Source organism: Phoca vitulina, unplaced genomic scaffold (assembly GCF_004348235.1).
Source record: "Phoca vitulina isolate PV1807 unplaced genomic scaffold, GSC_HSeal_1.0 scaffold3, whole genome shotgun sequence".
Lineage (NCBI taxonomy): Eukaryota > Metazoa > Chordata > Mammalia > Carnivora > Phocidae > Phoca > Phoca vitulina.
This window is the reverse complement of record NW_022589706.1, coordinates 50831445-50842584: the sequence shown is the minus strand read 5'-3', so window position 1 is coordinate 50842584 and position 11140 is coordinate 50831445. Positions and strand designations below refer to the sequence as shown.

The window sequence follows — 11140 nt, the reverse complement described above, 5'->3', positions numbered from 1 at the left end:
GGGAAAAATGAAGGGGGGCGGAATTCAGAGGGGGAAACGAACCATGAGAGACTATGGACTCTGGGAAACAAACTGAGAGTTTTAGAAGGGAGGGGTGTGGGGGGATGGGTTAGCCCGGTGGTGCGTATTAAGGAGGGCACGTATTGCATGGAGCTCTGGGTGTTACACGCAAACAATGAATCATGGAACACTACATCAAAAACTAATCATGTACTGTATGGTGATTAACATAACATAATAAAAAAAAAACAAAAGGAGAGAATGTAAAAAAAGAAACCTGATACCCTCTCGGGAGAGTGTTCTATTTGTATAGAATACAAATAAATATGTCTTAATTCTTCAGTTTTTACAGAGCACCAACTCATGCATTTTTGCTAGAAAGTCATAAAAAACTAGAGTCAGTCTAGTTTTCAGAGCCCTCAGCCCATTCTTTCCTTGTCTCTGGATCTGTTCCATTCTGGTTTTTTACAGGTCTGGACCCTGTGCTTCTCCTCTTTGTGCTTTTGAATGAGCTTGGTTTCCCCATCTTTACCCGCTGTGTTCCTATATAAGACTGTGGCTTGTGTTCAGTCCTGTAGTTTTTTGGGCTCTGGGCTGCTTTGGATGGTATATATTACCCTGGCCCCTCAGACACAACCAACTCTACTTGTACTCCAACTACTCCCCAGGAAAAATGCAGGCCTTGCAAATTATATTTCTTACATACTGACACAAATCAAAGCGCCTCATTAAGTAATTTGTTGTTCTAATCAATGGCTGGTAACTATATTTTTTTACGATGACAAGAAGCATCACATTTATGTTGAAAGGTTTTATAGTAAAAATTGAAGTTGCAAAATTCAACTTTAATGATTCCAACACAGATACTTCAGAGAAATATCAAAGTTTTAAAAATTCTAAACATTTGAGTTACTAAAATCAGTGGGGAAAACAATACCTCTGTAACATTTAACCAGATATTTTCCAAGATAGTGGTTTTGTTTTCCTTGGATAAGTATCTAGCAGTGGAATTACTGGATTATATGGTATTTCTGTTTTAAAGTAGGCTCTATGCTCAGTGTGGAGCTCAGTGTGGGGCTTGAACTCATGATCCCAAGATCAGTACCTGAGCTGAGATCAAGAATTGAACACTTAACCAGCTGAGCCACCCAGGTGCCGCTCTATTTTAAATTTTTTGAGGAATTTAAATACTGTTTCCCTAGTGGCTGCCCCAATTTACATTCCTACCAACAGTGCACAAAGGTTCCCTTTTCTATATACCCACACCAACACTTGTTATTCTTTGTCTTTTTGATAATAGTCATTCAAACAGGTGTGAAGTGATACCTCACTGTGGTTTTGACTTGCATTTCCTCACGATCAGTTGTGTTGAGCAACTTTTATGTACCCGTTGGCCATTTGTATGTCTTTTTCAGAAAAATGTCTTTTTGGTTCCTCTGCCCATTTTTAAATCAGATTGTTTTTTCTCTATTAAGTTGTACGACTTCTTTATATATTTTGGATATTAACCCCTTATCAGATATATGATTTGTAAATATTTTCTCTCAGCCATAGGTTGCCTTTTCACTTTGTTGATGGTTTCATTTCCTGTGCAGCTTTTTAATTTGATATAGTATCACTTGTTTATTTTTGCTTTTGATATCAAATCCAAAAAAATTATTGCCCAGATCAGTGTCAAAGAGCTTATCCCCTTTGTTTTCTTCTAGGAGCTTTATGGTGTCAGGTCTCATGTTTCTCTAATCCATTTTGAGTTGATTTTTGTGTATGGTGTAAGATAGTGCTCTGGTTTCATTCTTTTGCATATGGATGTTCAGTTCTTCCAACACCATTTATTGAAAAAACTATCTTTCACCATTTTATGTTCTTGGGTCCTTTGTCCTAAGTTAATTGACCATATATGTGTGTGTTTATTTCTGGGTTCTTGGTTTTGTTTTATTGATCTGTGTGTCTGTTTTTGTGCCACTACTGTACTGTGTTCATTAGTATAACTTTGTAATATAGTTTGAAAACAGAATGTGTGCTGCCTCTAGCTTTGTTTTTCTTTCTCAAGGTTGCTTGGCTATTCAGGGTCTTTTTGGTTCCATACAAATTTTAGGATTGTTTTTTCTCTTTCTGTGAAAAATGCCACTGGAATGTTGACAAAGATTGCATTGAGTCTAAGATTGCTTTGGGTAGGATAGACATCTTAACAATATTAATTTTCCCAATCCATGAGCAGGGCATATCTTTTCATTTATTTGTGTCTCCTTCAGTTTCTTTCATCAGTGTCTTACAGCTTTCAGTGTACCATTCTTTTACCTCCTTGTTAAATTTTTTCCTAGGTAGATTATTATTTCTGATGCAATTGTAAATGGAATTGTTTTCTTAATTTCTCTTTCTGGTAGTTCTTTTTGATCTAGTCTGAGACGAGACTGAAGGAACAGAATTAAGTGAGAGGATTGGGGGTCTTTTGTAGTCAGTCTGGGAAGCATAGGACAAACACAGAATTTGGATTGGAAATGTATTTGTAAATTAAGACTAAGTAAAGATTAAGTTAATCTAAGTAAATTAACCACTTTGCTTAAAGGATTAAAAAAACCCCAGTGTTGGGACGCCTGGGTGGCTCAGTCGGTTAAGCGGCTGCCTTCGGCTCGGGTCATGATCCCAGGGTCCTGGGATCGAGTCCCACATCGGGCTCCTTGGTCGGCAGGGAGCCTGCTTCTCCCTCTGCCTGCCTCTCCCCCTGCTTGTGTTCTGTCTCTCTCTCTGACAAGTAAATAAATAAAATCTTAAAAAAAAAAAAAAAAGAAACAGGGATGAAGATTGTTTAAAAAAAAACAAACCCCAGTGTTCAGAGATATTGAGTGTCCTACCCAGGTCATTCGCTAATTAGTGGCAGAGTTGACAAGAATACAGATGTTCACTTTCACCCTTCTCAGAATCTAAGTGATAAGTGGCTTCCAGATACACACAATGAAAACAGATTGCCATGTGAAGTCTTTATTAGTTGACAAAAAAATCTAAATAAAATCATCAGAGTTCTCAGTAGTAGTAACACAAAGTAAAAATACCTCCACATCCCAAATTAACATTATCTCTCTATACCACGTAGGTAGTTTTTATTCTCCTATTGACTAGAATCAGGGTTTATTTTCAGAGACAGTTTTGCAAAAGTGACATCAGGGCAGTAGTTTGGTATGGTTTGCTTTAAAACACATTTAAATAGATGGCTACAACATTTAGAAAATATTCTGTTGCTGAATACATTTCACATTGAATTAATGTGAATTAATTGAATTAGTAAGATGAAATTAATTGAATTCATAGTAAAGTATTATGACCACCATGTGAACATACACAAAAAGTCTTCTTGTGATTCACAGAGGCTAGAATGAAGTACATTGGATCTAAATTAACTTAGAGATAATACAGTAAATATCAACCATAAAGCCTAAACAATTATGTGCTCTCAAGTCTGTAGTGCCAGAGACCTGGTTTGTTTTTGGCTGCCAGATTTTGTTTTCACCACTTCAAATCTTCTTTTCAAATCAACTTTCTTCTTCCTTGGTTCACATTTTGTGGAGTGGAACTGGATTTAAAGATTTAAGATGATTGTCTAAAGAATTTTTGTCTCTAATCAGTAATGCAATGATAGGTCTATCTAGATTTACCTGTTTTTGTTTGAGAGACCTAATTTTAACTAAACCTTTTTATTTGTGGGATTAGACAGTTCAGGTGGGCTCTTGGTTGGGGGTACAGAGTAGTGACTTTATGGTTTCCGACATTTAGGGAAAAGTAAAGGGCTCCTGATCCAGATAATTTTCTCTGTTTTGCTAATGTCTCCCTGCCGCTGCCCCAGCGGGCTATCTCCACAAAGTGGAGATTCCACAAAGTGATCTTAAATTATGGTTATGCACCTGTTTTGTGGGATAGAGGTGGTTTTTCATGTTAATAAGTCATGTGAGGTAAATCGATTCAAAGATTAGTGATAGTGCTTTAAATTTGAGGAATATTATAATTTCACTTTGAGATTGGTGGTAAAAGTAAAGGTGGTAGTTCTGCACTCATAAATCATATCTGACAACAGAACACTTCATGATGTATGATGTACTATTTCTTTGGTGTAGTACCAGAAATGTACTTTATTATATCATAAATATATTGCCAGAATTTAGAATTTGTATTTTGGCTGGAAGGTGAGGTTTTTTGTTCAACAGTAGTATTTTGAGTAGTGGCTGGAGTGGTAGTTTGGGTTGTGGGTGCAGTTGTAGTTTGGGAAGTTTCAGGTGCAGGAGTGGTTGGGGAAGGATTAGGTGTAGTATTTGGGGCAGCTGTGTTGTTCAGTGGAACTGGGGAAGGTTGTGGTGCTGGTGTAGTTAGGGAAGATGTAGATGGGGCAGCTGTAGGCTCTGGCAGAGGTGGAGAAGATGTCGGTGGGGCAGCTGTAGGCTCTGGCAGAGGTGGAGAAGATGTCGGTGGGGCAGCTGTAGGCTCTGGCAGAGGTGGAGAAGATGTCAGTGGGGCAGCTGTAGGCTCTGGCAGAGGTGGAGAAGATGTCGGTGGGGCAGCTGTGGTGTCTGGCAAAGCTGGGGAAGGTTGTGGTGATGGGGTAACTGCAGGAGAGTCTGTGTTATTTTCTTTTACATATATGGTGGTAGCATTCTGAGTAAGAGAAGTCACACCTGGAGATTCAGTAATTTTGTTGGAAGTAGATGTGGGACTCAAAGATGGGATTTGAGTGGTAGCCCCTGAGGTGTTGTTATTAACCACGGTGTTATTTTTAGCTGGACACCTAGGTGGCTGGCGATGTTTTGGCTTTGGCTTTCTCTTGATTGGATGTGAAGGCTTTGGGTATTTGTATGGACCAAAAATTAAATGCCTTTGAATGAACATATTCCAGTTATGTTGAAATTTTCGATGCAGTGGTAATCGGCGGTCTAATATATGTTGTTGGACATAATTGTTTTTGTGCTGTGTTTTCCATGGCTTTTTTCGACCTTCACTGAGCTGTGGAAAGAAAGAAAATGCAAGACCTGAAAACATCCATTGATTTATCAACAGGGGATTATTGCTGAATGTTGGATGGGCAGTATTTATGGAGTTTTGGGAATGGAAACCAGATTGCAGTGGGTTGAGTGAGTATTCTAATTTCACCAAATCTCAAGAACAACTTGCTATTAGAGAGTTTATTTTGTCAAGCATTTATTTCTGAGCTAGCTACAATGGATATATTCCTGTGGGTTCAAGCTTGGAGGATTAGCTAGATCTGCCCTTTGTGCTTATAGTTCCTCTCTTCTTCCTCTGGTAGAAAATGATTAGGTTACTGCCTGAGGACTGAGCAAAAGTCCACCCTGTTTGCTGCGCTCTGTTCATGAAACTTCCGTCAAAGACATTCAACTGAGATCAAGGAGTCTTTTCTGAATTACACCTTTCACATCTGCCATCATCAAAAAACAAAACAACAAAATCCCAATCAACTTAACAAATACCCCACTTCACCTTTTATATCCTCCACATTGAAGAAAACTTAGTTTTTAGCTTTTTTAAATTGGAAAAAGAACTTTAGCCATTAATATTTAATTTATTTATTTAAAGTAGGTTTCACACCATACATGGGGCTCGAACTCACGATCCCAAGTTCAAGAGTCACAAGCTCTACAGACTGAGCCAGCCAGGCGCCCTGGCCATTACCTTTAATTGTAAATTATAATTACAGAAACTCAAGGGTCAATGAATCCTATGATACTGTAGGAAAATTTTGCATGTTTATGCGTTTTGTCTGCAGAGAACCTATAGCTTTCATGATTTCTCAGAGATGTTCACATCTGAAAAGAGTACTGATTTAGTCCAATTCCACAACCAATACTTGATCTTTTTTTCCAGTACAGCTGAATGGCTTTCCAGCCTATGCTTGACAACTTTTTCTAATCGGGAATTCTCTACCATGTCTTACCAGGTTGCCTGGTAGAGAGTTCTTCTTGATACTAAATGGATTTTTTTTTTGGGGGGGGTTTCTATTCTTAACAGAACAGAAATTTGTTTTTTTCAGGTATTCATTCTTGGTCCTAATTTTGCACTTGGCAGCACATAGAAGATCCTGGAGACCTTCAAAATTTGAAAATATTTTACCATGTCGTCTGGGTCTTATATTCTTCAAGGTTAACATTCTTAGTTCCTGACATTATTTGAGTTAGAGTACCATCACTGTTTCAGTATCTTATCTCTAAACATACTGCAATTTGTCTATATCCTTTTTTTTTTCTGCATTTCATCTCATACTAAAATTTTAAATTATCAGTTATATTAATTTAAATTAGAGAAAAATATTAACATAAGGATAAGGGGGCACATGCCAGAATTCCAAGCAAGGATAGGTTACTTTTTACCTCCTGATAATTTACACATAAACCCTTTTGAGACCACCCAATAGATAAATCATTCCAGTCTCACACTATGAAGCTTGGCATGGGCAAAGGTGACAACTTTTGAGAGACCAGCAGAGTTGTTCAGCTAAGATAACTTACTCAGAGACTAATATATACAACCTTAAAAATAACTTTGGAAAGCATGAGTTGTTTAAAAAAATTAAATTATCCAGGACATTTTAGTTCATAACTTAGAATGTTCATAAATGAAAATATTGGCTTGTGATCCACATAACTGGTATTTTTGCATAGCTCTCTTATAAATGGGCATAGAATTCCAGAGTCTGCAACTCTGAATCCAGGATGCTCATGGAACGTCTCAGGAGATGTTCTTATAGGGTAATATTTTTCTAATATAAAATAAACAGGTCATATTGTTCAAGCAGATTTTTCCTCAAGATTCAGTATGTGATCCAGATAATTAGAAAATTGCTTTGATTGAAGCAGGATTTGGGGCCTTGAATTCCACCAGTTCAGTCTCTACTTTTTCTTGTGGTGTTTGAGGATGGTGTGAAGAACTCCCATATCTTAGAGGAGGATGTTTGAAACACACTGCATCAGACCATCAGGAGAGGTTTGGGTCTGTCCTGCATCTGCCATTAATACTGAGTGACTTTGGGCAAATCAGTTATTTTCACTGGATCTCAGTGTACTCATTTATGAAGTGATTCAAATTAAATTAAATTGCAGATCCAAAGTCTAATTCTATGACTTCTATACTTTGAAATACTTAATACTGTTCATTCCCTTAATCAGATGATTAAATTCATGAGGGCGGGGATTTTGTCTTGTTAATCTCTGTATGCCCAATACCTAGAACTATGCCTGGCTCATAATAGGCACCCCCTAGGTATTTACTGAATGAACAAATGCATAGAATTGATAATAAAAAAGCTATATTTCTCATCAAATAGAATCTTAACATTTTTAAGTGTTTATTATGTGAAAAAGTTTCAGTTATTTTAATTTAGATGACCAAAAAATATGTAATGTTTTATTAACTTTGTTAGCTTAGCATAGAACATGTATCAAATGAGCAGTTTGACTAGTTTACTTAAAATATATTGACTAATTATCATTAAGATTGGCAGTTATGGATGGCTCTGACAGGACTTTTTGATTAGAATTGGGATTAGGGAAGTTTGAGAGGGGGACGGGTTGAAAATGCCTCTAAGGATTTGAGCTTAGATTGAAGGATGGAAGTGCTAATGATAAATATAAAGCCAGGAAGAGCATATTTAATATATCCTCATTTGCCTGTTCACATCTGTCATTATCTTTGTAAAAAAGTCCTTTTACTTTTTGTGCACTTACTTTGTGTCAGGCCTTATTTTAAGTGGTTTACAAATACAAGTTTTCTTAATTCCTTAGCAACACCAGAAGGTGAGTTCTATTATTATTCTCATTATACAGATGAAGAAACTGAATCCCAAAGAGATTCAGTAAATTTTAGGAAATGTGCTTTATAAGAAAAATAGAAGGCCATGTCCTTCTATTTTTGATGAGGGAGAGGGGCAGCAGGAGAGGGAGAAGCAAACTCCCCTGCTGAGTAGGAAGCCCCGTGCAGGGCATAATCCCAGCGATCATGACCTGAGCTGAAGGCAGATGCTTAACCAACTGAGCCATCCAGGAGTCCCAGACCCTAAATATCTTTTTTTTTTTAAAGATTTTATTTATTTGACAGAGAGTCACAGTGAGAGAGGGAACACAAGCAGGGGGAGTGGGAGAGGGAGAAGCAGGCTCTCCGCCGAGCAGGGAGCCCGATGTGGGGCTCGATCCAAGGACCCTGGGATCATGACCTGAGCTGAAGGCAGATGCTTAACGACTGAGCCACCCAGGCACACCCCTAAATATCTTTTAAAGGTGGGGCCCATTTTGTAATCTCTTGGTTTCGGAAACTGTACTTTCCTGTCCCCTTTTGTGCTTCCTTCATTTTCCCTATCCATATCCAAACCACCTACATGTTTTCTCTAGGTAATCTTATAAGGTCCCATGGCTTCAAATACCTTTAAAACATAAACTTCGCTCTTAAACTTCTTTTTGAACTCCAGACAGTGTATATCCAATTGCCTCTTGACATCCACTTATAGAAGTCTCATAGCCTTTCAAATTTAACATGTCTAAAACTCTTATGTTCATTTCTTTCTTTCACTACACACCTAAGCAGCATAAGTTATGGCAGACTTAATCACCAAACTATATCTTAAATCCACCCTCATATTTTGTTTTAATTGCTGACATTTAGTGCAAGATACCATCATCTTTTATCTGGACCACTGCCTTAGCTTCTTGCCTGTTTTGTCTACCTTAGCTTTTGTCCCCTGAAATCTGTTTTCTCCCCAGGACCCAAAGTCAGGTCCTTCCCCTGTGGACACACTAGTCATCCTGAGGCTTCCCAGTATGCTGAAAATAGAATCCGTGTTCTAAACCAATGAGGCCCTGTATGATCCATTTTTTCTGCATCTCCATCTTATTTCATCACACCTATGATGAAGTTAGTGATGTGGAAATATTGATTAAAATGAATGAAATGAATCATTTCCTAGTGCTTTAATTAGCTGTTTTTTTTATGTTTCACAGAAAACAAAAGATGTTAAGCTTCTTGGAAATAGGAATTGCGTGTACTTTTCAAGTCTCAATTAGGTATATACACTAAATATTATTGATATATAAGAATAACAGTTATTTGGGTGGATACTTACTGAGAAGCAAGCACTCAGTGCACAGACGCACGCCAGCAGTGTCAGAGTCTTCATCTTTTTCTGCTAATTCTTGGGAAAAGCAGAGAAGTTGCTCACTATTAGTTATGATATTGTGAGAGATGAGATGTGTTTTGACGAATGACTTAGTTTTGTTAGTACAATTTAAAAGACAGCAGTGGTTTCTGACAATTGTGTATATATTTTCATTCCATAGTGGTGAGGCAAAATTACTTCAGCTAAAACACATTCTTTAAGAGATAAAGCAATGGAGGAGAGTCAAGAATTATTATTGTTATAACTAGTTTGTAGGATGGGCATTTTCCACTGATACTACAGTTTGCCTAGGAAGGGCAGGATCTTAGGAAGGTTAATAAGAGAAGGAAATAGTTTCCTTTTTATTTCTATTCTTATCCTAGAAACTTCCCTGTTTGATGAACCATGATACAAATTATCTGGTATTTAATGAGCAGTAAATGTTCATGATTTTGTAAATGTTCTATGATGTTCTTTTAAGCAAGGAAAGCGTTCCTTGTTTCTGTGTTATAAGGCTGTTACTTAGGACTAAGAACCATATCAAATGGACTCTTTCCCAAACTTCTTTCTACTGAGGATTTTGCTACCTGATGCCCTTTTTCTAAATCCCTAAAGGATGGAGTTATGTTTTATTCATTTTTATGTCATCGTAGTCAGTAGAGTGCAGATTTAATCAATTAAAAAAATACTTCCAAAAATAATTGTACTTTGGTTTTAGGTTGTAGGAGGGGAGAGTAAGGAAAGGACATGGCCTTCTATTTTTCTTATTTTGATCATGTATACAATATGTACATATCAGCTTGATTTCAGAAAACAAGGTAAAATCATGTAGAACAAGTGCTGTTAGGGCAAGTAAATTCATGTGCACGCATCAGTGTGGTGTGCTGTCAGATCAGATACATCTCACAATAGAGCCCTGCCGTTTATCACACTGGTGTTAGAGTCAGTCATACTTGGTTTAAATCACCGCTTTGCCACTTACTGTGTGACTTTGAGTGAATTGCAAACCTGCATTTTAAGGTTGTACTGAAGATTGACTGGAATGATACATATTACAGATTGTACTGGGCACAATGTCTGGTCCATGATAAAGGCTTAGTGGTGGTAATTTTTATAGTACGAGTATACCAAGAAGAAAACCATCTGGCCCAGTTGGAGAAAGGAATTGTTATTATTATATTATCAGATTCCTAATATTCTGTCAGAGTTTCTTCTCAAGATTAAAAAATATTCTCCACTGATTATATTTTCTTCTAATAACATATGAGTTGAGTTTGTTATCACATAGTGTAGCAGTTCTCAAGAAGAGAGGAGAATAACTATTATAACAACTACTGCTATTATTACTCAATATACATATATAACTTGAAAGCTGCTTAGTTAACATTAGATATATTAGTCCCCAATATATCTAAAATACTCATATACCTGGCGTGGTGTGATTCTTTCTTCTTAGGATGTTCGATCCAATTGATGGCTTTCAGCTGATCCTTTTAGGATGGTAACTGGAAGCAAAGGAGGAGAAAGCACAAGAGAATTTTCAGGTTTTATAGCTCTTCAGTAGAGTTTTTTGGAAATAGGAAATTTATTGGATTCAGGATAAGGTCACTTCTGTCAAAGAATTTGATTTCAAAGACAAAGAGAGGATAGTTGTAATTTGCCAGGGTTAACAGCAGTCCTTTGTGCATCAGTTTCTTCCTGATCAATATGGTAACAATAAGAGCTTCTCAGTTAATAATTTACTTGATTGATGAGAAGTATGATAGTGAATGATGACCCTTAAGAAGACTTGGACAGCCATGGCCCAGGTCTTCCAAGTAGGAACAGCTTTTCCACACTTTCCTGTTGGCTTCTCAAAGTAAGCAGAGTGATTGCCCTCTGACAGTTTCATGTGATGGAGCACCATTTTTCCTCTGTCAAGAAGTATGATTCAGCTAAGGTCAGAGGATTAAAAAAAATAACATGATGCTAAATACTGGTAAAGAACAATTGTTTCAGAGC

At 37.2% G+C, this 11140-nt stretch overlaps 1 protein-coding gene across 1 annotated transcript; it reads right to left on the bottom strand.

The window, feature by feature from the left end:
• Nucleotides 1–4089: 4089 nt before the first annotated feature.
• MUC7 (mucin 7, secreted) lies at nucleotides 4090–9451 on the bottom strand. Its single transcript, XM_032399583.1, has 2 exons — nucleotides 9103–9451; nucleotides 4090–5012 (listed from the first exon to the last, which is right to left on the bottom strand). The coding sequence occupies exons 1-2, from the start codon at nucleotides 9158–9160 to the stop codon at nucleotides 4090–4092; spliced, it is 981 nt and encodes a 326-aa protein (XP_032255474.1). The 5' UTR covers nucleotides 9161–9451.
• Between the last annotated feature and the right edge of the window lie 1689 nt (nucleotides 9452–11140).